The sequence below is a fragment of the Lathyrus oleraceus genome, chromosome 7 (assembly GCF_024323335.1).
Source record: "Lathyrus oleraceus cultivar Zhongwan6 chromosome 7, CAAS_Psat_ZW6_1.0, whole genome shotgun sequence".
In the NCBI taxonomy this organism is placed as follows: Eukaryota; Viridiplantae; Streptophyta; class Magnoliopsida; order Fabales; family Fabaceae; genus Lathyrus; species Lathyrus oleraceus.
In genome coordinates, this window is record NC_066585.1 from 104,826,803 (window position 1) to 104,853,152 (window position 26,350).

General features: G+C 32.6%; 2 protein-coding genes across 3 annotated transcripts; both read right to left on the bottom strand.

The window, feature by feature from the left end:
• Positions 1 to 16,360: 16,360 nt before the first annotated feature.
• Positions 16,361 to 21,222, bottom strand: LOC127101173 (chloroplast sensor kinase, chloroplastic). Of its 2 annotated transcripts, none has more exons than XM_051038511.1 (9): positions 20,815 to 21,222; positions 20,527 to 20,700; positions 19,600 to 19,923; positions 19,163 to 19,228; positions 19,013 to 19,081; positions 18,698 to 18,790; positions 17,613 to 17,875; positions 17,113 to 17,386; positions 16,361 to 16,832 (listed from the first exon to the last, which is right to left on the bottom strand). In XM_051038511.1, exons 1-9 carry the CDS (start codon positions 21,154 to 21,156, stop codon positions 16,599 to 16,601), a joined length of 1,839 nt encoding a protein of 612 aa, XP_050894468.1. In that variant the 5' UTR covers positions 21,157 to 21,222; the 3' UTR covers positions 16,361 to 16,598. The 2 variants fall into 2 exon arrangements, with proteins under 2 accessions (XP_050894468.1, XP_050894469.1); XM_051038512.1 differs by having other exon boundaries at positions 17,613 to 17,827; positions 20,815 to 21,221.
• A 1,902-nt stretch (positions 21,223 to 23,124) lies between these two features.
• On the bottom strand, positions 23,125 to 24,881 carry LOC127101174 (GDSL esterase/lipase At3g26430). The gene is made up of 5 exons (XM_051038513.1): positions 24,444 to 24,881; positions 24,092 to 24,301; positions 23,856 to 24,025; positions 23,490 to 23,760; positions 23,125 to 23,406 (listed from the first exon to the last, which is right to left on the bottom strand). Exons 1-5 carry the CDS (start codon positions 24,670 to 24,672, stop codon positions 23,144 to 23,146), a joined length of 1,143 nt encoding a protein of 380 aa, XP_050894470.1. The 5' UTR covers positions 24,673 to 24,881; the 3' UTR covers positions 23,125 to 23,143.
• Between the last annotated feature and the right edge of the window lie 1,469 nt (positions 24,882 to 26,350).

Genomic DNA, 26,350 nt, shown 5'->3' on the forward strand with positions numbered 1-26,350 from the left:
TCAAGCCATATATCTCAATATTCCACCTTGCTTAACTTTTTATGTGAGCTTCAAATGAGAAACATGTATTCATCAAAGTTGTATCTCTTTTAAATACCTTCAAAATGGTCACCAATTTCATGTCATTTGGATTTGAAATGATAGAGTTATGCATTTTTGAAGTTTGGAAAAATCACTTGTTCAATGGTATAGGTCAAAAGTGACCTATAATGTAGCCTCATATCACATGCTCACAAATGTTGAATTAGCTCTCACTCCCAACATCAAAGTTGAATTAGACATATTGAATTGGATTGTGAAACTTGGAAATCTTTCATCTCATAAAAATTGAGCAAGTTATGGCATTGGGAAGTTGACTTTCAAATTAGTGTTTAGACAAAATGACCTATAATGTTTCAACATAGAAAATGATTTTCCAAGAAAAACTAGCTCTAGGTATCAACATGTGATAATGCAAAATATTATAGGTCACTTTGGACCAAATGCATTGAAAGGCAAAAAAGTCCAACTTCAAGTGCCCATAACTTCTTCATAAAAAATCCAAATGAGGCAACATTTAAGTCCATTTTAATTGTATTGAAAAGATATACAACTTTGATGTTGGAGGTTTTTTCATTTGAGGCTTGCATCATCAAAACAGAAGGGCTTGAAGTTGGTTTATTTTGACAAAATTCTCAAAGGCATGTTTTGCACTATGAACTTCATGGCCTGTTTTCATAAATTTCCACACTTCAAATGAGTTTTTGGCCAACATAACATTTGTTCCTTATGTCAATACCTTTCCAACCATTACCCCTATGCTTATGTTTGGATTTTCTAATTGGCATTTTCGAAGAGATGAAGTTTTAGGCACAATTATGGAATTCATGTTGAAACTTCATACACAAGCCATTGCCTTGCAAACTACACGTCCATTTCAAGTTGTTTGGTCATCAGCATGCAAATACAATTGAGTTTGGGCCTTCTACATGATCATGCAAGCCCATGCAAGGAAAATCCATTTGCCATACACACGAGCAAACTCACTTGTTCAGCCAATTCCAGCTATAAATACATGTGCTATGCTTCATTATGAATCAACCTAAGGGCGCCTGAAATGCTGCAAGAGTGAATTCCCAACCATACCAAAGGAACTAAATCCATTTTCTTCAAAATATTCAGATCTGAAATTCGATTGAATTTGGTTGAATCTTCAGATCTAAAGTTCCTAAACCTTCATCATCTGATCCATTGTATTCTGTTTTGCAAAAGGAACCAAGGAAAGGAGCTCAAAACTTCACAACTCAAAGGTGTGCTTCAACTGGTTTTTTCTTCGAAACTCCTTATTCCTTGATCTATTGGCCTTGATATTGTGTTGTCTGAAGTCCTCTCTATAGAGGCATCATTGCTGTATGCTTAATTTTCAAAATCAAGCAAGTTCATGATGAACACCATCAAGCTTCCATCTCTGATTTCTCTCTTAATAGGAATCTAGATTGGAAGTGAGTGGTATAGGAGTGATGTACATCACTTCCTCTTTCGATTGATGCCTAGATCGTCCATTTTGGTGAGCATTTGAATCTCTGCAACTTTTTGCCCTCGCCGAAGCTCATCGGAGAAGACGGTGGCGCTGGCCACCGTCTCATTGCCAGATTCAATGTGGATCGTTGATCTCAATTCCTAGATCTAATCTCAACCATCCAATGTTATGACTTATTTCAATTCAGTGTGTGGTTGCATTGACTAAGGACTTTGGTGCGCGCGCATGCCATGACCATTAGATCCTCCATGCCAATTAATGAAATCACATCCAAGCGCTGTGGTTTTTTCTGATTTTTTTTAATTTCCATTTTATTTCTTTTATTTCATTTAACTTCAAAAATTCATATCTCTTTTATTATTGGTCCAAAAATTATGGGACCAATTGCATTATTTCTCTTTTTAATTCTAATTTCTAAAAATGATTTTTAATATTTTTTATTTCATCATTTGATATTTTTTGTGATTTTTCTCTTTTCTGGTTATGTTTAATTCATTTTAAATAGTTTTTGATATTCAAAAAATACAAAAATATTTTCTCAACCTATTTGAATGATGATGGATCTATGAAAAATATTCTCATCAATTTTTTAATTGATTTGAGATTTATTTGAGATTTTAGTTCAATTAGGTTATTTTTATTCATTTTTAATTGATTAAAAATAGTTTCTGACTTTTAAAAATGCTGAAATTCTTTGTCAAACTTTGTTTGACCTTGTTGAACTTGGGATAAATCACTTGGACCTTTCAAGGTTGATTTGAAGTGATTTTGAAGTTTGACCTTTCTTTAATATTTTAATTCAAGTTTATTTTCAAATATTAAAAATGCAAAAAAAACTATTTTGTTCATGTCTTGACTTCCAATCTTCATCTCATTTCTGTTTTTGATTGTTTGGCCATGATCCTCAATGTCATTGGTCAACACTTGTTGATTGGTACGTTCTATTTCATTTAATGTCCTTTATTCTTTCCATTTCCATTTCCATTATTCATCTCCTTCTTCTTCTTCTTCTTTCTTTTTTGATCAATGAGTTAAAGGTTGATAAGTTAGCATTGATTAGGGAGACTTAATCTTCCTTGATTCAAATCTAATTCATCTTGATCAATTGATCAAATGAATGGCTTTGCATTAAGGATAGGTTGCTTCTTAAATCATGCAAAGGACTTAAACCAATACAAGATCAATTCTCTTCTTCTTTTTGGCATGGCAAGTTGTTGGAACTTGGTTCACTAATAAAGACTTCTAACTTGTGTTGTTGCCTACATTATTATTGACCGGCTTCAGATAGTTGTGACTTCTACATAAGTCCAATTACGATTGCTTAACATAGCGCTAAATTTGTCTTATGGCACACTAACTACTAACACTAACCATTAACAATTAACATTTACTTTTTGCTCTTTACTTTTATGCAACTTACTATTCTTGTACATATTATTCATTTGCTTTTTCCTTTGCTCATTTGAGCACATGTTTATGTTAATGCAATTTGCCTTTTGCTCACTTGAGCACATAATTGTATATATATTATTGTGTTTGTGCTTTTGTTTTGCTTGTTGTGGACCAATGCAAAGAAATGGACAAATGGACTTAGTTTCTAGGGATTTTCCCTATGCAAATTGGAATAAAAGGACCTTGATATGAAGATGGATTAGGAAGACCAAATCTCTAAACTCACTCTTGTCCATTCTTGATTTACTTCATGGAACTTTTTGATGTGTGTGATTTTATGCTAGGGAATCCCATTTGAGCCAAATTGAAGAACCATTGTCATGTGCTTCTAAAGTGAGAGATCCAAGAGCCATTGGAAGATTCCTAAGAGCTTTGCTTGATTGATTGATTGCTTGAGTATACACTTATTTGCTTGCTTATTCCAAAGGATGGGAGCTACTTGGATCATCAATATGATCTCAAGAGAGGAACTTCATTTGTGGTCTTGTTTCTTATCCCTCATCTCTTGTATGATTAGGACTTTAGCCATTCTTCTTCTTCCCTCCACTCTAACCCAAACCAAAACTTTTGTGCAAACATTTAACACTTGTTTTCAACATTAGAAACCTAAGCCTTATGTTTTTGATTCTCAAACTTTCTTTTCATAACACTTATTTTGAATTGAACTTCTAAGTCAACTTTGACCATTTTGTACATACTTTTCATTGGTAAATATAACCCATTCAAATACATTTTTTATGGTTTCAATGGCCACTCTCTTAATCAAAACTTTTTCATAACCTTTAGCTATTAGGTTTGAGTTATCCTTGAGGTAGATGTAATACTCACCTATATCCTTAGTGATGGACAATGAGTCTTCCATGCTTATTATAGGGTTAACCCCTCACTAGCATGTTGAAGCTATCCTCACATGGTGGATTTGTGGTTTTATGTTGAGTTTTCTCCCTTGGATAACAAAAGACCTTAAGGCTTTTGGACCAATCAATCCACTCACTCATTTTGAGATTTTTACCCCGAACTACGAGGTTTTGATCCTAATCTTTTTAAAGATGGTACGTAGGCAATGGGTTTATCCATCCAAGATGTTATGAAAACAAGCATCTTTCAGCTCATATTCGAAAAGGCCTCATATATGGTCTCTAAAGGAGGCATGCTCCCCTTGTAGAACCCTTAGAGCCTTAGTTTGGTCGATCATTTTCTCTTTAAGCTTTAACCTCGCACCTTGAGCTATAGAAGATGAAGACTTAAGTCCCATCTAATAAGCATCTTGATTTTTCTCTTTAATCTGCCTCGCAAGTTCAGCTATTCGACCAACAAAAGCTACAGAAGATCCGAACAGTTTCACTTCATCCAGGAAATAAGAAACTTCATGCAAACGATGCAGCCCGAAATAGTCTTTCTCGAAGTTGGCCATTTTTGCCTCAACTAGATCATAGAGAGCCTTCGAATCCTCGACCCCTTGAAAGGAGGCGTCGGGGAATAGAAGCTCCTTGTGACCGGCATCCCGCTGATTTAGAAGTGAAGCCTCCCAGAACATTTGGTAAGTTGATTCTACCATCCGATTAGATTTATCGACTACGGAAAGTTGTCGAACCTAGGCATAGTCATTGGCCGACACACAAACCTTCACCTCCGACGTAGTCTAAGGTAAGCGATTATCCAGAATATAGGGCAAAGGGAGAAAGGCACCTCCCAATTAGATACACGGGGCTGACTCGGGCTGTTTCGACCATTTTATTTTGGCAGGAATTCCCTGGATGATTTCTTTGCCCCAATCCTTTTTAGCATGTCAGTCATGATTCTTCTTGCTCTGACCCTTAGAAGATACCGACACAGCCAAGGCAGCCTCAACATTTAGCACATGCAGTGCATTAATAGGCGATAAATATTTCCTTTTGAGGTCATCTGTAAAATAGCAAGATAACTAGCCAGTAGTAGAATATGCAAGATTGCATACTACAAATAAAGCTAGGACATGGTCTATACCAAAAAAAATTCTTCATTTCATCCTCAGATTTCGCTTCAAAAATATCCTGACAATGTATCTCTGAGTTAGAAAAGGAAAGCAGTGTCTCTTTCATAACCTTTCCTAAATCGGTAAAAGCATCATATGGAATAAAGTAATCTTTAGCTTCCTGGGAGAAGTGATATGGGGACCAAAATCGTCTCCTCTGTTTGGAACAAGATTTCGGCGAAGAAGAATAGGAAGGAATGACGCATAACTCATTATGAGCAAGAGGAGAAAGTGGAGTAACTAAGAAATAATGCTCATTGAAAATTTTCTAGCTGTCAATATAAATACGGAAGATCTCGTTTCTTAGTCGGCAAAGAGAAACGAGCCAACAACCGTGACTTTTTTATGAAGGATTAACTTCAAAAAGGTGAAAGAATAAATTTAGGGAAGTCGAATCCATGTTTCCCTGAAATCCGTACCAATATTGAAAGACTCTCATGAAGCCTCGAGCGCGAGGATGGAGCTACGATGGAGGTACACAAAGATGATCCAACACTTCATTTTCAAAATTAGTCAAAGGAAGTCGTACACCTAACTTCTCAAAGATACATGGGTATAAGGGGCTATAACACCCTTCGAACTTATGACACACCCTCTTGTCTGCATGAATCATCGAGACTTCCCAGTCTGAATGAGACCCCACTTCTAAGGGACCCTTTGTTTCATTGTCCATTAGGTATAGTTATAGGGAATTCTGAAATACAGTGGGTCTACCCAAGAATAATCCCCCATGGTTGTTGTCATAAGAACGGTTGAATCCTACACCTGCATTACAAACGGATCTAGCGAGTTGGTGGAGACGGGTCTGTAACAAATGATTCACCCCTAGAGATCAAAAGAGGAATTACCACCATTCTCTTATAGGAGGGGGCAACACCATACCCGTGTAAAGAACAAGGGGTCACAACAAAAACTTAAAGTTAGAGTAATAAAGGCGACAGTTAATAGCCTAGTAAGAGGTGACTACAAATGAGCAACAAGAGAGCAAAATGGAACCCTGGGGAAAAACCCATTTCTTATAGAAAAATTATTCAGATATCAATGATCCAGATCAAAGGCAAGATATCAATCCAAGGGTAGTCATCAAATTGATCCATTTATCATAACGAAGTGACAAAAGTACTTAAGTGTCCTAAGCAGGGTAATTATTCTCTAAGCGATGAGAGTAGGTAATGAAACATTTTGATGGTTAGGGAGCATTTAATGCTCATGTTCCCCATTAACTTTCATTCAAATGATTCTAATCATTTCATTCTCTATTCTCCAGGCAATACCCTTAAAAGCCGACCAACCTCACTAAAAGGCTTCCCCGACCCACTAAGTATCCAGCAAAGCCTTTGGGACAGCTGTTTTGGACCAGCCAAAGGCCCAAATGGCTAAAGCCCAATTCATCTCATATATACTACACCTGACCTAAGGTATAAAATCAGTTTACCCGCAAAGGCAAGGTACATTCTCTGATATTCGCTTTTCACAATTCTCTTCTTGAATCTTGAACTGACTTGGGCGTTGATATGTTAACCATGTAGGTCCACCCCATGCCTCCATAAAAGCGATTAGTATCACCGTTCAAGATCATAAGTTCTCTAACTATATCCATTCCTGGTTCCTGAATGGAACAAGATCTAATTGACTAGGTAGTTTAAATATTTCTTTTAATGAAGTTGATAGTTTTCTAATCAACTAGCAAAGGCTTAAAAACATTTTTCAAGTGTTTTGTTAGTTAAAAAGAGGTTTTAAAAGTTTTATGTGTGTGTGTGTGTGATATGCCTTAAAATTTTAGGAGTTACTCTGTCATACCCCAAAAATTACCCATCATTTTTCCTATAAAAAAAAAAAAAAAAAAAAAAAAAACGAAAAAAAAACGAAAAAAAAAACGAAAAAAAAAAGAAAAAAAAAAGAAAAAAAAAATTAATTAATTAATTAATTAATTAAATAATTAAAATAAATAAATAAATAAAATATAACAAATTATTTTGGACTTGGGTCTCCCTCATTCCAAGCCCATTACCCACGAAATTAGTCTATAAATACTGAAGTTTCAGTAGGGAAGGAGACTTGGAGTTTACACTGGGAGATTCACTTGAGAAAGAAGGAAGAGAAGCAAAACACTCTGAGGTTTCCTTGGAACAAAACCTTGAGGAAAAAGAAAGAGAGAGAACAGAGAAGGACGGATAGAAACTTTGGCATAGGAACCCTGCCTACCCGGAGAATTCAGAGTAAAGAAACCCTGAAGGCAGCCCATCTGCACCGAAGCCATCGCCGTCCAATTCCCGCTGCCTAACTTATTCTGATACTATAAGTGGTCAATCCCTTCAACCTTGAATTGGCAAACAGGTTTGCGTATCTCTATTGTTTATACTTTCAATTGGCCATATCTACATATATAATGTATCATGATTAAATGTTGATATATAATTTGCTTTCGTATGGGAATCTAAATATGCCTGAATACCCTGAATGTTTGACCATGTTATTCCTGTGATAAAATGCCATAAAATTCAAAGTTCCTAACATGGGGCTGTTTTCAAATTCAAAATCCGTGGCCTTCGCTAGGCGAGGCAGAGGCGAACGAGACAGTACCTGATTCTTCTAGTCTGTTTTTTTTATGTTTTTATCATAGCCATGCATTATTCATCCTATCCTATTTATTGTTGTGATATTTCTCCGGTGTAATCTTCGATTGCACCCTGATTTGGTGTTCTGACATGTTTCTTTTTTTTGAGTTTCGTAAAGGTTCACATATCCCAGGAAAAAGTTATTGGCTAGGTATTCCACTTTATTTGTGGGATACCCTTGTGGAGTTTCACCCTAAATTAATTTTTAATGTATTAATTTCTAATGTATTAATTTTTTAATATATTATTTTTAATAATTTTAATGTGGAGTTTCATCCTAATTATATAATTAATTGTAAAACTTTGCCTTTGAATAAGTGATCTTGGACCTCTCTTTGTTGCCTTACGATTACGATATTACGGTCATGTCCCGCGAACGTGGGGATACCCTTAGCAAAGACCCTTCGGTTAAATCATCATAAAATAAATTATAGTCCCTCGGATGTTGCCTTCGAATATACAACTTTGTCCCTCGATGACCCTCCGATGTTGCCTACAGTTAAATGATGATAGTCCCTTCGAATGCTAAGGTATCCTCATAACTGTTGCCTTCAATGACCAATCGATGACCCTACGATGACCCTTTTACATCCAAAGGATAAAACTACTTATTTCTCAATAATAAGGACAGTTTTACCCTCAGGAAATGCCCGTAAAGACCTTGGGTCGGTATAACTCTTAATTGCTGGCTCACAACTTAAAACATTTTTTTTGCACCTCACACCTTTCAAAATGCCTTTAGAAAATCACCACTTGGTATACATTCATACTAGAATCATTACCGAGTTATATTTTTCTAAACAATTTTCAAAACTAAAACGGGATAACCACTTTGTATACATTCATACAAGAATCATTACAAAGTTAAATTCTCTTTTCAAAACAATTTTCCAAACAATTCACAAACACTTTTTTAGACAAAAATAATATAAGTGATCGAGCAATTAAGAGCCCATGGATAACCATGGATACAAAGGGTGCTAACACCTTCCCTTTGTATAATGTACCTCCCGAACCCAAAATCTAAATTAAGGTTTTTCCTGTTCTTTTCCACCTTTCCTTATTGGATAAAAGAAAAGTCGGTGGCGACTCTTGCTAACCGCGACATTGCGATTAAAACCACAAAAAAGTCCAGTTCACCGTATGACATACTCTCTTACTTTCATAAAACTCTGTTCACTCATACATACACGACCAAGCAAGCTTTCACAACTCCTCGCTTTCATAACACAAAGGCTTTCAAGATCTTTTTATTGATACATTGATCATATATGAAGTTAAATGGAATCTTGATTCTTCTACTTGATTAGTCTAGAGATGTATTCAAGTTTAGCCACCATCATCAGAGAGTTGGAAATTACCATCGACATTAGCAAACATTGGTGCTGCCATCATCAAAATATTAGGAAAATTCTCAACATGATCTTTAGCTTAACACCTGCAAGCACATAGATCCACAAAGACTTGAAACTTCAGAGTTGTGAAAGAGATGACGTTTGAAAGCTCGTCTGATCATGTCTGTCTGAGTGGCAAGTGTATTGTAAAGGCACATGGGTAATCTTGAAGATACTGTGGCAAAATCATAATCACACACACGCACACACACATAAACTTTAAGAAGCCTCTCTTATTTTATTAAGACCGCCTAAAATATTTAAGGCCTAGCTAATTGATTAGAGAATTGTTTGATTAATTTTGAGCTTTTTTTACAACAAAATAATCAATTAGCCCTATTTTTATAATTGGTAATTCTAATTTGTAAAGCTAACAATCAAATGAAATGAGTCTTTTAATGATTGGTAATGGCTAGAAATCAAAACATTCCTTTTTGGGGTCAAATAGTAAATTAGCCTAATCGATTTGATGACTTAAATTTTCCACTGAATGTTTCCAAATTTATACCATGCTCTGACCTATAAATAGAGAGCTTATATATCATTTTATTTCATCTAGAAAATGAGCTTTGGTCTCACTTTCTTTTCTCTCATCATTTTCACACAAAAAAAAAAGTCTCTCATTTTTCTCACATATATTTAGCCTTAGTCTTTTAAGAGTATTCTTGTGTCTAATTAAGGACTGTTGTTCTGGGTTAGGGGTTAATTGTAATTTACCAAGATTATAATATCCTTCTATAAGAATTTGTTTGGTTTTGAACTAAACTAGTAAATAACTCTTGTTTGTTTGGAGGATTTTCTTAGGAAGTCTTTGTTTGGTTCATGAGTTTTACCAAGGAGAAAAGATCTATCTTGGTTCGTGAAGATCATCCATTACAATCTTCACAATGGTTCTTGAGCTCAACTCGGTTAAAAGCTCTATTGATTCAATATTAGCTTATGTAAAATCTCATATTGGTTCCTAAGTTCAGCCTGGTGTAAAAGCTCAGTTTGTTCGAGATTAGCCTGTGTAAAATCTCATCTCAATTCGGAGGTCATCCTGTGTAAAACTCCAGTTCGGTTTATAGGATATGCAACTCAAAACTCTATTTCGGTTCGGAAGATAGCCAACTCAAAGCTTTATCTCAATTACGAGGATAACCAATTTAAAACTCCATTTTAGTTCGAGATCAGCACGTCAAAAATCTCTGTTTGTTTTGGAGGATAACCACTCTTAATCTTGTTCCCTGTTTGATTGGAAGTTAGCCTTCAACTTCATTTCTTTGTATAAGAAGGTTCATGGACACATCCTTATAAAAGCTCTCAAGTTTATTAGATACTCTCGAGAATATTTTTTGGAGACAAGTGTGGGTAAATTTAGGCTGAAATTGTATGAATCTCATCTCTCATCTCTCTCTCTCTCTCTCTCTCTCTCTCCCTCTCCCTTATCGCTTTACTTTATTATCTTTCCGTTGATTTTCCATCCATCTTTTTATTTTGCTACATATTTACTTGTTTGATTTACAAAATATTTTCAAACTCGATTTTCCAAATGATTTTGTTTTCAACCAATGTTTTTCAAACCACCACAATTCACCCCCTCATATGTATGAGTCACATATTCAACCCTTCTTGTATTTCCTTCAAATATTAAACAGAGCATCTTCCCCATCCTTAATATTTGAATTTTACCCTTCACTAGTCACCCCCTACTCATTATGTAATCCTGGAAAATTCCAAAAAGGCAAAAATTTGTATCTTCTATGTCCACTTTTTTGTTCACCCGAGTATCTCCTTACCTTGTTTTATTCTAGTTAGTCTTTTGACAATTTTCCTTTTTGTAATACATGTCCCAAAAATGAACTTACTTAATTACTCCCCCCTTCATACATACCTCCAATCCTCATATTTGAACTTTTACATATCTTCATTCTTTCCAATTCTTTACTTAGCTTGCTAATACATGTCTCAATACAAAATGTGTGCATCTACTAACTTCCACATTTGACAAAATCCTCATCTTCCGTTCCATAAAATATTATATGATATTATATTAATCACGTTGACATTCCTTTACTATTTCACAAAATGCACTTATTTCATTCCCTTGCTATGAGAAAGTGGCTCAAACATTGTGTCTGAAACAAAACTTATTTTTTCCGTAGGACGGAGAGTAGATCTATAAAAGTAGTTGGTAGAATTTCACAAGACCATCGATGATTTCCAAAATATTGAGGTGAATATTAATAATGAGGATAAGGATCTATTGTTGCTAAGCTCATTACCCAAACCATTTGAGCACGTCAAGGATGCCGTAATGTATGGTAAGAAAATATTAACACTTCGAATGAATTCTAGATGGTTATAAGATTAAATGAGTTATAAAAGTTGAATGATTTGAAGTTAACGATATTTATGAGGGCTTAAGTGTCTCAATAGAAAGGAGTGAGAGTATAGGAAATCGGTAAGGGAATAAACCCATCTCAAAGTCCAAGCCTGGGGTTTTTTATAATTAAAAGTTTAAATATTTCACTTGTCACAAAACCAGTCACTTCAAGAAGGATTTTCTCGAAAGAGGGATCAATAGTGATTATGTTCAGATTATAGTTTCCTCATATGAAGATCATTATGAAATTGTTTGTGCATTAGTGGTAACAAGTTTGGAGACACATAAGAGTTGGGTTATGGACTCAGATTGCTCTTATCACATGTGTCTAAGGAAAGAATATTTTGTAACTTTGGATCTAAGAGAAGGTGGAGTTGTGTGACTCGGAAATATTAAAGCTTAAAATTTTTATGGTATTGATATAGTCAGACTAAAAATGTTCTATGTACATGAGTTCCTTCTACGTAATGTGAAGTATGTTCTCAAGAATGAATGTTATTTTTTATGAGACCCATATGGGGATGAAGTGCAAAGACCTGTAAGTTAAATAATTAAAAATTATGGTTAAAGAGACCTAATTTAAGGTGGAAGTTCCTACTAGTGAGACTAGAGACGATGAGGTAGTTAACACATTGTCTCCCAATTATTGAAGCGAAAAATACATTCTCTCCCAATTATTAGTTGGCTCGTGGTAGAGTTAGGGGGAATATTGTACCACCTCAAAGGTATAACGATATTGATCTTATTTTTTATGCTTTGAATGTGGTTGAAGGGCTGCGAGACCCAAAACCAAAGAACTTTATTGAAGTAGTCAAAAGAAAAGATATTCGAATATGGTTAATGACAGTAAATGATTAGATCAATTCACTGATGAAGAACCATACTTAGGAGTATGTGAGACTACCTAATAAACAACAGGTGGTTGGATGCAAGTGTGTCTTCAAGAAGAATGAAGGTATTCTAGGAATTAAAGAACCAATGTTTAAGTCAAGACTTGTAGCAAAGGCTTTTACTCAAGTTAATGAGAATGATTACAATGAAATTTTTTCACCTATGATAAAATATTGTTCTTTAAGGGTGTTTATGGAAATTATAAATCAATATAATCTTGAGTTGAATTAGATGAACTTCAAAACAACTATCTTACGTGGAGATCTTAAAGAGACAATTCACATGGAACAACTCAAAGGTTTTGTAGAAAATAAGACTAAGGTATTATTTGTTGAATAAATCTCTGTATGGGTTGAAATAAAGCCCAAGGCAGTGATATCGTCGGTTTGATAAATTCTTTCTTGAACATGGTTTTGTAAGAACTAATTATAACATGTTTTTATACATAATGAAGAGGAATGAAAAACTCATTTTCTACCTCTTTTTGTACGTTGATGATATTTTGATGTCAAAATATAGAAAGATAAAGCTCGTTAAACTCAAAGAGATCTTGAGTGGTGAGTTTGAAATGGAAGTTCTCGATCAAGATAGAGATCTCTAAACTTAAAGAAAATGGAGGAGTAATTTAGAATGTAAGATGCTAAAATCGTCAACATTTTTTTTAAGTCATCACAAGAAGCTTTCGATTAAGAAATGTCCTTAAACTGAGGAATAAAAGAGGTGGCACGACTGGCGCGATGAAGCCAGTGGCAGTGTAGACGAGCGGTTAAGAAGAGGACAATTGTCCAACAACAACAGAGACCGCCTGACTAACCAACAGGTGGGAGGTCACTCGACTAACCGGCAGGTCGGAGGTCGGTGACAACGACATTTTATCCGAGTCTCAGGTTGGGCTGGGTTATTTTACATGTTCGTTTGTTAATGTGTCATATCTTGGACTCGTTAAGGTTTTAATGGTTATAAATATTATTCTATATTTTTTTTTTGTAAATATATGGTGCATAAGAAGCCAGAGGTAAAAAATTCTAAAATTATATTCTTTGGGTTTCATAGACTTTTGGGAATATCAAAGAAATTTGGGAAACACTTTAAATATTTTGGGTTTGTGTGATTCTTATATTGAGAGTTAGTTAGATTGTCAAACATTTTAGTACAAAATAAGGTTTAATTTGAAAACTCCAAAAATTATTTTCTTTTTAACTTATATTATAATCTCTTATAACAATTTTGAATTATATTGAACCAGAGAACAAATGCATCCCTTAGTTGTAGATCAATTTAATTTAATTGGATAAACAATTTTCTTTATGTTCTCGTTATATTTTTATTACACTGAAATGATTGGTTGTCATTGTATTTTATCGCACACATTAATGTCTTAGTGTGTTTAAACTTTAAATTATTATCAATTTTTCACAACACATATCATAAGATTTTCATAATTTTATGTGTCAAATTGAATTTTGTGAAAAAGTTTGAATTTTAACAAATAAATGAAATGTATTGAGAATGGCGTGTCACAATATTTTGTTAAAGTAATTTTTTTTTAATGTTTGGATAAAACTCTCAAAATCTTTTAAAATCTTATAAATATATAAAGTCTTTTCAAATTATACTCGTTCTTATATATACTCCTTCCGGCTCAAATCATTAGTTGTTTTAAAAATATTGTTTAAACTTATAACTAATTGTACTATTTAATTAATATTTTAAAATCGTCTATTTTAATCGGTTGGATTGAGAATCGGAGATGACTCGATCCAGTCGGCCTTATAAAATCGCAGATGAATAAAAATTAAAATAAAACCGAAAAAAACCAAATTAAACCGTTCAAAACTGTTCGAACCAAAGAATCGGAATCAGTTTTATAAAATTATCGGTTCAAAAAAATATCTTCATTGGCCAATTCTAGTCTTTACTTTTTATAAAAAATTAAAAATAATTAATATGTTATGCTTAAACCATTTTCCCTTAAAAAAAAATCTTTTAAACGTAATATTATGTAATTATGTATATCATTGATCTCATAATATTAAATTCGTAATGGATTTTTAAAATATTTATTTTATTAATTTGTGAACATATAATTATGTGACTTTTTCATAAAATTTAGTTTTATATTATTAACTTATTTAATAAACCGTTCAACCGAGTGATTAGTTAAACCAAATAAACTTTGAATCGAAGTCTTGTTGGTTTGATTTCTGAATAAATTTTCAAAATATTGATTTCAATTCAACATTAATGATGATTTTCTAATATACTTTCTATTATGTATTATTTTTTCTTCTTTTAATTTCTATTTTTTATGTAATTAATGAAATATGATATTGTAAATAATATCTATTTTCTCTTTTTTTATGTAAAATTAATTAAATATTTAATTTATATGAAATGTCTGAAATGACTTATAATTCAGAATGGAGGGCGTAATATTTTGAATTTATAATAATAAAGCTTAATAGTAGTATTTTAAAATATTTAAAGTTATTAAATTTTGCATATTCTTTTAAAATTCACAAGATTTTTTATGCATTTTTTCAAAATTCTAATTCAATGCAACTCTAAATTGACATATTTTGTTTACTTTATAACTATTTATTGTATTTATATACTTTGTGACTAAATTGAATAGAAATAGATACATATTACATTCTAACAACAAAAACAATTATATAAAAGTAAATCATTCTTATAAAGCTTTCTTTAGGAGTTGGAGGAGAAGGGATGAGAGGACATTAAAAAGAGAAGGATAGAGGGGGAAAGAAGAGAAGGATTTTAATATAGAGGATTTTAGAAAATTTGTTTTTATTTATAATTTAGTATTTTTTTAGTTTTGAGAAACTTAAAATTTATGAGAGTTTTAAAAAGGTTATATAAATTTTTTAAATATACTTTATGTTATTATAACAATGTAAAAATTAAAAATATACTCATGATAAATATTTATTTTTTATTCTATATAAAAGTACAATTTCAAAAAAATAATAAAAATTTATCTATTTTTTCTACAAAACCTATACCCAAAACTCTCAATTCCTCTCTCCTTCAAACTCAGCAAACAAGAGATTAAGAGATCATTTTAGTTGACATGTAAAGATAAAAGATGACAATGATAAGATATAATAATGACATGATATACAAATATCTTATTATGTATTTGGTATATTCATGGAGAAAAAAATACATTACTATTTTATTATTTTATGAGATTGTCATTTTATTACTGTATGTAGTTGATACACATTTAATGATAAAATGATATGTTACATATTATATTCAAATTATAAAATTTCTTTTATAAGTTTGCATATATTTTTTAAAACTAATTTCAAATCATTTTAAATTCAACAAATAAATAAAAACACAAAAAATTTAAAATTAATGAAATAAATTTAAATAATTTTTATTTTTATGAAGACTATTTGAAATTTCTAAATAATTAATTTCACTTTTAAAAAAATTATGAGCAAATATATAATTCTATTATATTTGTTAGATATACTATATAAAGATATGATATTTATTTTTATGTAAATGACAGTTATTATTGTAAGAAAGTTATAATTAAGAAAAAAATTAATATATTTTTTAAAATTTTAATAATAATTCATTTTAAAATTTTTAAATTTCAATAAACTAACTATTAATTATTTAATTTTTTAATTTAATGTTGACTTATTTTTCTGTTTATTTTTTATATATTTTTATTCTATCCTACTTATTTTATTTTATTTTTCTATCCTACTAATTTTTAATCCAACTTAAATTCGATATAAAAATTACAACTACAAAAACAAGATATGAGAAGTTTCATAATTAGTTATCATAATCCGACCAAACCCTGGATCGAGACATTATATCATCTTTTATATTGTACATCAATAAAAAGACAAGATATGAGAAGTCTTCAAGATACTCTAATAGTGTTAATTCAATTTTACATTGTCATTCAACAAAATTGCACCTTTTTGCCACATAAGAATACTAGTATAATTTAAAAAGGTGGAAACTTGGATGAATAATTCCCCTCCAATCACTTCGGAAACTGAAAACAAGTTTCTTTCTTTAAAATGGACGGGGAAGCAAAAGATTTCAAATGACAGATTCTCTTAAACCGCGCACCTTTCTATATGAAGTAATACATTGTTTACAAATTACATGATATTTTCAACATAACCATAAAATTGATTATGCAACAAAAGGAAACTTTAAGTACTATATACAGAATCTTTTGCATGATTAATATTTACCATACAATCTTATTCTTTCTCAACTTTCGGGTGCCGTTAGGCGGAACTGTTTGAGAGTGTCAATTTATCTTCCATGTAACCTCAAACTCATGCTATACATTAGATTTCATAACTGGTGCAGGAAGCCAAAGTTCTGCACGAGTTCCCCCAGCTCCAAGCGGACCATCTTTGGTCCGAGGTGATATAATGCGCACGACACAGCCATAACTCTCCAGTATCTCACGGGCAATAGTCAGCCCAGCAACAAAGTTCCATGTCATATTGTCTTCAACCATACCTTCAGCCAAGAGTTCTTGTCCGTATGGTGTGAGTGAATGCATCTGCGTCTGCAGACAAGCTCATAAGCAACCAATATTTTCCATTTTCACAAACCCCTTGCAATAAAGTACTTGATCAAAAAATTGTTTGAATAGAGGCTAGGATTGGGCTTTAGGTGAAGGGTTTCCCAAGAGCTGCAAGTTTTTTCACATTAATACACCCTAATATGTTCCTAATTTCCCCACGGGTCGATAGTATGTTTTTAATCTGTTTTACAATTTGCATGCATAGTTTGTTAAAAAGGACAGTGCATATGGAAAGGAGATACGGAGAGTGAACTGAAGTTACCATATAGTGCATATCAGGTCCATCATCATCAATACATACGAGGGTATCGCCAGCCGGTGTAGCATTAGACACAATTGCAACCTTTCCTCCAACATGTGTACGCAGTAAAGCACCTTCAATAAGGTTGCTGAAAGCCTGGCGCAATTCAGGTTCTGCTACAGCAGCTAGCAAAGGTGATGAAAGCTGACTTAGTTCTATTACACGTTTTTGATTCAGAGCAAGAGGTCTGATTGTATCAACCATGTCTACCAATACTTCAGAAACATTGCACGGTCTTCCTGACATCAACAAAATAACATAAGAAATACTGAAATCATCTGAATGTGGAAAGAAAAGAGAAAAGCATATCTAGAACTAAATGCCAAAAAGAAGATACTCAAAACGGAATGAAAGAGAATAAATATATTCACAAAAGAATAAAAGGTATATGCATAGAAGGTGGTAAGAAAGCGTGACATTATCGAAAGAATCCTTTTTGCTAACCAACCAATCAAACCTACCTGATTCCAAGTTGTAATGGAGAAAGAGCTAAAGGTGGTAAGGGCATCTCAATATCCTTGGCAGCAGCACTAAGAGAAGGTGGTTCACCAGATTTATTCATTTTATTTGCAGAGCTGTCCACTGGAGAACTATCTAACAATTGAGTTTTTTCTGATTCAGCAAGCATGTGATTCATTTTCTTGATTGCTTCTTCATTGTGGCGCATAATATTAGTCTGCATACTCGACAAAAATTGTAGATGAGATGCACTATAGCCATGTGCCTGCATTATTTTATTATTTCTAAAATGCTTAACAAATACTCCCTCAACGGAAAACTGATCAGCAGAAACTTCATTTCACCAAGTATTTTTCGTAAAATGTTTAAATTGAAGAGAAAATCTCTTCGATGGATATCAAAATGCCAAAGCTAAGAAATTACAATGAAGGTGGATACTGATAGGCATATACAAAAGGTATCTAAATATTTACCTTTTGGATAATCAACACCAATATGTAACACATGATTATAATTACTATAATTATAATGGAGTAAAACAAGCAAGTGATATGAGAAGAGATTATAAAAAAAGTGGGTTAAAAAATTGCAGATTTTTATATTCACACAAGGGAGGCTTCTAAAGTAGTACACAAAAATCTAGCTGTGATGATAAAAGGATTTTCCCTATAATGAAATAACCTCCACTGCTGCATCTTCCTTTCTTGGAGTGACACAAAGGGCCAGACAGCGAGCAGTCATATAGTATGCTGTAACTCAGCACAGAAAATCACTACTTACTGAATATATGGACTAGCGTTATCATGATTATTTCACCATGCTTCAAAAAAAAATTGTAAATCAATCAGCCTAAAGATTATGTTTACATGTCAAACATTTGGGTCCTCTGCTGAGGAAAAACCATTCAACGAAATGAACACGACGTATAATGGGAAAGCACATAATGTTAAGTACATAGAGGAAGAGATAGTAACATGAAGATATAAAGTCTCCCAAAGCACATTAATCTATTATTGGTATTGGTATTGGTATATAGAACAATGCACACACCGCATGTATGTGTCATAATAAGTGCAAGAGAGAGGACCTTCGTCACGTATACAGCATCCTGAAGTTGATGGAGAACATCCCTCAAACGATCACCTAGCACCAAGATATCCTCAACAATGTCATGTGAAATCTGCAAAAGTATCTACTTTAATATATTGTTGATATCCAATAACATAAGATATAACTAACATCGTCAACTCGTTGGTTGGTCTGGCTTATTAACCAGTCGTTATAGAACTGGCATAGTAAAATTTAGTCAGGTTTAAAAGAGTGACTTACGCGGCGGCAGATACAGAAAAGAAATTGTTTTCATTGCTATAATAAAACTAATCTATTTAGAAAATTTAAAAACCTGGCTTTTCTTTGTTTGTGTAGACAGGATTTTACTCAAGGATTGAATGCTTGAAAGTGGACCATGGATCTGGTTTGGATTTGAAGAAAGAAAAATTAGAACAGGCTAAAATTAGGAATAAAGAGACTAGAGAAATGCTATAACTCGTACTTGCTCAACCAAATTATTCATCCTGACATTATTTTGCCATGTTGATTGCTGAAGTAACATTGCTTTCTGCAAAAGGTGTACAGAAACCCAAGAGCTGGAAAAATTAGGTCCATACCAAGTATCAAAAACTATCGTTATAACTGTCATGAAATCATATAACAAACAGTTAAAGAGCAATCAATTTAACGTATTTGCATTGCATGCTTACATAAAACAGTTAGTCCAACTCAAAGAAGTGATAGATTAAATGATTTTAAACTTGAATGAAATAACTTTAAAAGCACGGTTCAAAAAGGAAATGTTAAGAAATACAAATTTGAAAGCAACTTCCACAAAATATAAGAACTGTAACAAGCATATGTTCCTAGCATTTCATATTCAAAGAGTGATGAGCTCCTGTCATTATCATCTAAAAAAAGCCAGATGAAGATATAAACCTGATCCATAACATATGCCATAGCCAGAGACTGTGAAATATCAACAGCATTTGATCTTTGATCGGAAGTGAAGTTGCGCATACAAACCGGCTCATCCTTGACCCGAGGGGTCTGAGTTTCCCATGACTTTTTGTCCAAATCCAAAAAAGGAGAAAGTGAATAAACTTCCTTCCTAGATACACGGTTATTTGACCTATCACTCTGAGCCTTCTTCTCGCAAGTTTCGAGCTCTACAAGTGGAAGCTCAGCAACCAAGAAACCAACAACAAATGGGTGTTTAACCATGGGAAGAACTATAGCCTTACATTCAGGGACAACATTAACCTACAATTAACATTCACACTAATATTGAGATCTATCGTAACGGAGATTTAAAAGAGTAAATCCTCAATTTAAGACCTAAAGTATCAGTCTTTATCCTACTCAGTTCTTAAGAATATGAAAATAATTAGTCCTTATCCTTAACGATTTACATGTAGTCCCTAAACTATATGAAAATTATTTTCATCAACACTGTTGATGTTATAAGTTGACAAGATACTAAAGACTAACATGACTTGTTTTCATATTGCTCCGTTCCTAAATTTTAGTAGTTATTATTTTGGTTGTGTTTTAGAAACCCAAAATATAATTTGATCTTTTTCTTCCAACTATACCCCAAGATATTGGGATTATAGATTAATGGTTAGAACAAAGTTATTTTGGTACAACAATACCCACGGATTAAATATTTTCTGAATCTATTTGCATACACCTTAAACTACTAAAATTTAGGAATGGAGGGAATAATTGGACTAATTATTTTCATATACTTTAACAACTAAACATGATATTAACCGATACTTGAAGGACTGAATTGATAGCTTAGTCACAACAATCATGGAACGGAGACACCACAACATAACATAAACAGAATCAGAAACACACTTGCAATTCGGAAAGAGCTGTTTCCGCTGCTCGCAAGCCGGCCTGAGCATGAAAATGACCAACGAGAATGACAATGCCTTCTTCCTCTGATTCAGAATCTTCTTCAGGGTACAGTGCAACCCTCCGCAACTCCAACTGATCCATCACATAACTACCCGCCGGTCTAACATACACCTGTAAAGAGCAACACAACACAAACGACAACGTTTGTCAATCACGTTGCTCAATTCAATTTCAATGTGAATTAAACCCTAATTTATTGGATAATATGAGGTACGAAGTACGAACTGAGAGGAAGGATTCAGGGACGATTCTACGAAATAGGTGAAGTTGTTGGAGGCAGAGTCTGTGAAAGTCAGGGCTAGGATGAACTGGTCCGTTTTTGCGATCTTTCTCGAGCCGCTGAGTGAAGTCGACGGGTGAGATGGAGACTTTACGAAGGGCGGAGGCGAGGGCACGGGAGGAAGAGAGAGTGAGAGTGGCGGAATTGTTGCGGGAATCATCGTCGGAACCGGAATCGGAGTTAGGGTTTGCGTTCAGGGTTTGGAGGAAACAAGAGGGGTTACGAAATGGGTGGGATTTGAAGGTGAGTGGGAGAGTGGAAGTGTTGATTGCAGAGAGTAAAGGCATTTGACTACACCATTCATACAACAACAAATTAACTGAACTCAGTTTGTTAGTTAGTTAGATAGAAGCAAATGAAATCAATATTTATATCACTAGTGGAGGAGAAAAATAACCATACAAATAATGACAAATTTTATCTTATCCATCTAATTTAATGTAATGCATTTTAATTGTTCAACTTTTTTCACCTACTTTTTCAATTAGAATTATTTTTTAAAATAATTATTTTTTTCAAATTAAATATTAAAATAATTTTGTTTTAAATTATTTTACCAAATTAATCATGTTTCGGATGGCCGGCAAAAAGAGTAGTCAATTCTGTTGACGGATGCTTTTATTTGTTACACATATGTGTCATTGTGGTTGACGCATGCATGTGTATCGTCACTGCAAGAAATGCAAACATGCATCCATTAAGAGCATGCATAACATGCGGTGGCTACTCCATTTTTTTGTTTTATAAATACAATATTCTCTTCCCATTATTTTTCACACCTCTTCTTACTATCTCCTTTTATTTTTCATCAATCATTTTTCATTTTTCTTTAAAATGTCTTCATATATGTTTCACTATATTCACAAGAGAAATGTCTTCAAAATTGACGGAGATGTTAACATGATGATACATAGATCTTAGAAAATTGTCTTGGTGGTTGTAATCGGATAATTATGTTGTTTTGTTCTTGTATTTGTTTATTTTATTGTTTAATTGTTATTTAATTAATTGTTTAATTGTGATTTTTATATTGTTTTAATCGAATTTTATAATATTTATGAAATTAACGTTGTTTTTAATATAGAGTCATTTAATATTATGTTGTTGTGTTTGGTCCAATATTGGAATAATTTGTATGTGATCAGGGTGACGACATGAACTACATAATCTCACCAATTTGTTTGTCATATCCACACATAATTCAACCACAAAGACCCACTACGACAACATGAGCACCGAAACTCAATTATGACAGCGTCGTTGGCGGCAACCCCGGCTATTTTGGAGAAATTATTGCAAATATGTCAAATACGTTACAATTTTCGCACCAACCACCTTTTTCTCAGGTCAATACTCAAAAACCTCAAACACCTCAGAAAAATTGTTGGAGACCTCGAAGTCAGACTAATGCGCCGGGATATGAAATTGAATGACGTTTGGATCGGGTGTGTCGTTGATTTTCTATTCAATTGTTGTGTAATCGAATTTTATGAAATAATGTATAAATTAGTTTTAATTTAAAAATTATAAAATTAAAAATAAATAAATAACTGAATAACTCCCGCATGTGGCACATGCTGCTGGCGATATATACATGCGCCATTATGAATGACAACTATGTATAAAAAGTAAAGTATGAGTAATAGGTTGACTACTCCTCTTGTCGTCAATCTAAAATAGGATTAATTTGATAAATAATTTAAAACAAATATTATTTTAGTATTTAATTTTATAAAAATGATTATTTAAAAAAATATTTCCAATGATTTATAAATATTACATTTATGTACAGATCAATATGAATAAATTTTTATTTGCGAAGCAGTAATAGTTGATTAAACCCTTTTAAACGCTTTTTTGTTAATTCAAATTTATATGAGATTTATTGGATTTTACATAAATCTGATGAAATTCATGTAAATTTCAATTACTAATAAAGATTGGAAAAACATGCGATTGTGAAGAGTGTGTCACTATTCGTAATACAAGTTGATCTATGTACACTACTATACTTTTAGTTGTGAAAACCTTTCTTTATTCAACCTTCAAGAACTCCTCCTACCTACAAAATTTATGGCTAGCACAAAACTTTCATCCTAACACAATTTTTAAACTTATAAACCTTTTCCAAACAACAAATTTTATTGTTATCATATGAATTAGTTTAAACTCAAACCGAAAATAGTTTTCAGCATATTTTATAAAAACCATTTATCAAACAGGCTTAGTTGAAGCACGCAATCAAAATTCTCAAGTACACAAAAGTGAATGGATTCATAATTGGTCATGACAAGCCATTTTTAAAGAGACAGGTGGATCTGAAAAGTTTCCATTAACTATTTGTTGGAATATCCAGTTATTAGCAGCTTCAGTGTAATGAATCCCATCCCAAATAATCCTCACACTTGGAGCTTTGCAAGATTTAGCTATCAAAATCTTTTTCCCATTCACAATCTTTGTAGCTCCACATCTTGCTACATTATTGAAATTGTACTTCCCACCTTTTCCACAGCATGCAATCACACCCTTCTCAAAACCTTTCAATTACAAACAATTTATACATCATTACACATTTCAATTTTGCATCAATCTAATAATCTCATTAATTCTCATTGCTCACCGTATTTCCGGGCATGGCTAATGAGCGTGTACTTCACTTTGTACACATCAACATACACAATTGTAGCCTCTTGAAGCTCTTCCCTCAATTTCACAACAGCTTCTTTCAATTTCTGGTTAAAATACTGGGCTATCTCGTTGAACGGTTTGGCACACCCGAAATTATCCATGTCGGCCGAGCTCATCGGATATGGATCCAAAATGTATGGAAGACAGCCCAAAGGACCTGTGTTGTGTACCCAAAACGATCTCCCACCTTCCTTATATACACTCTACTAAATGACAAGAAATAAAATTTTCATTTCATTCATCATAGAAAAATTCTCAAATGCATAAGGTTTGATATTAAACCAAATGAGTCTGTTACCCTTATGGCACTAGAGAACTGGTTTAGTACATCAGGTATATAGCCTTTGACTTGTTCTGTAGTCATGTTGAGTTTGTAGCCAGCAGTGAGATCGTTTTGGCCAATATCAAAAGTGTATAAAGCCTCAGAAAAATACTCCTCCTTGGGTAACAACTTCTTAAACACCCCTTCTGTAATAAATTAAAATTATGAATTATGTGTGCAATTTTTATAGAGGATATTATCTGAATCTGTACCTTTTTTGCGAACATTTATGGATCTTGTTTTGAAATCAGAGTATTGTGCAAGTTGAACATCTAGTGAAATGGGACTGTATCCACTTTGAGACCTGGTTGTATTTTGAGGTCTGATGGTTGATCCTGCTGTTGCAAAATTGGCTCCACTGCTGAAATTTGAACCAATAGAGTCCAAGTAGGCACTCAAATAAGGCAACCCCAAATTTTTTGCTGTTGAGATTAAATTTTACTGTCAAGAACTCAATAAAAAAAGTTGGTTGTACTTGTCTATTGTACACAAACACAATAGATAAGAGAGAGAGTGACATGTCAAAAAGGAATGAACAACATTCTGATAATATCTTAAGCTTACCTATGAAATCAATGACGAGACGACCATCGGAGAAGCGTCCGGCAGGCGTGTGAAAAAAAGTGATTCCGTTAGGCGGAGGAGCTTGTCCGAAAGCTGCAGAGAGACCACCTGTATCGGAATTTGAATCTCCGAAGTTGAATATAGCTGGGAAACCACACTTCCTTGCTTCAGTGACAGAACTTGCCACCATAAATATAACAAACAATATTGATATTACAACCTGTGACATGGTTGATATCCACTTCTCTCCCTGCAACTGCAAAACTCTTTCTTTTGATTCAGAAACCAGATCTAAATTACAATTTAAACAACAAACTTTTGACCCGTGCCTAGTTAAATGGAGGTTTGAATTGACAAGAGTCTTGAATTTAGGATATCAAACATGTCATCATAAAAAATATTAGTAAATCAAAATGGTGTAGTCAAGATTGAAATGTATAAATGTAAACTATATAGTATAATATACGGTTCTTTTGAAAATTTTCCATCTCCTTTTATTATAACATTTTTTGTCAAACTTTTAATAGTATGTTATGAATTCTTAGCAAATTTACTGTTAATTATATTTAAAAAATTAACAACTTGTCATAAAACTATTATTAAACATAGTTTAGTTATCTCTCCTCAAAAGTAAAAAAGAATGAAAAATGGTAATAAAATATCAATCATAAATCAAATTTAATATTGATAGCAATTTTTTAATACTTGTGATTCAGTCAATAAAATTATATATTATAATTATTTATCATACAATAATTATATATATATATATATATATATATATATATATATATATATATATATATATATATATATATATATATATATATATATATATAAGAAAAAGAAAAGAAAGAAAAATAATAATTTCATTAATTTATGGAAATATATCAATTACTCTCCGTCTAATAATGAGTGATTCATTTGTTAGAAAAAATATTCTAAAAATATGATCAATTTTAATTTATAATACAAATTAATTTATTTTTCTAATTCTACTCTTTAATCATTATAATTTTTACTACTCTCAATATTTGTAATATTTGTTAATGAGTAATTTGATAAAAATATTTTTCTCTCTTTTATTTTTGCATTTTTCTTAATATTATGTGTAAAATAATCAACTGAATCACTCGTTGTGAGACGAAGAGAGTATAATATATGAGTTTTGATTGAGTATTGATACTTTAATGTAAATAAATTTAAATTTTTTAATTATTTTAAAATAAAATAATATTAAATCATAAAATAATATTGAATATTATAATTTCATTGAATAAAAGTATTAATATCTAATTAAATTTAAAGATATCAAAATCATCGATAGGTGAAATTTGTTTATAAAACCAAAGGAAATAGTGGAATATGGCACACAAGTCCATTAGTTGTAGCTATGAGGTGGGGGCGGAGTGGAGCCGAAGTGAGTTTAAGCATTATAATCTTGCTCTTGCCTTCCCGAATCAGCACCGGCCCCACCCCCGAACCTGGTCGGGACTAATAATTGGTCCCTCGCTTCCATTCCCAAGTTTTTTTCCCCATCCGCCTCCACCCAGATAAATTGTAATTTGTTTAGATGTATTTTCAACAGCAATAAAAATTAATAATTAAACTATATAATTAATTATTTTAAAAATAATTATAATACTTAATCATTTTTATTCAATTTGTATTTTCAAAAAAAAAATAACAATTTTGATAAACATGATATTTTAACATTAAGAGTGTGTAAATGAGTAATAAAATTATTAAAAATATGAATAATAAATTAAATATAATAAGCGGGATGGGTGGTGGCGGGTACTAGCATCCCCCGTCTCCTTCCCCCGCTCCCGTCTCCAATTAAATCAAGTTTTTCCCGTTAAAATCGAAGCGGGTGTGGCGTAGCCGTAATTATTTCCCAGGCCTTA

Coding starts and splice junctions, on each gene's coding strand:
- LOC127101173 (XM_051038511.1), bottom strand. CDS start 21,156: ATGCCTTTACTCTCTGCAATCAACACTTCCACTCTCCCACTCACCTTC. Junction 18,791..19,012: donor CACAAACAAAGAAAAGCCAG/GTTTTTAAATTT, acceptor ATACTTTTGCAG/ATTTCACATGACATTGTTGA. Junction 17,876..18,697: donor ATGCTGTATACGTGACGAAG/GTCCTCTCTCTT, acceptor AAAATAATGCAG/GCACATGGCTATAGTGCATC.
- LOC127101174 (XM_051038513.1), bottom strand. CDS start 24,672: ATGTCACAGGTTGTAATATCAATATTGTTTGTTATATTTATGGTGGCA. Junction 24,302..24,443: donor TCTCGTCATTGATTTCATAG/GTAAGCTTAAGA, acceptor TAATCTCAACAG/CAAAAAATTTGGGGTTGCCT. Junction 24,026..24,091: donor CATAAATGTTCGCAAAAAAG/GTACAGATTCAG, acceptor AATTTATTACAG/AAGGGGTGTTTAAGAAGTTG.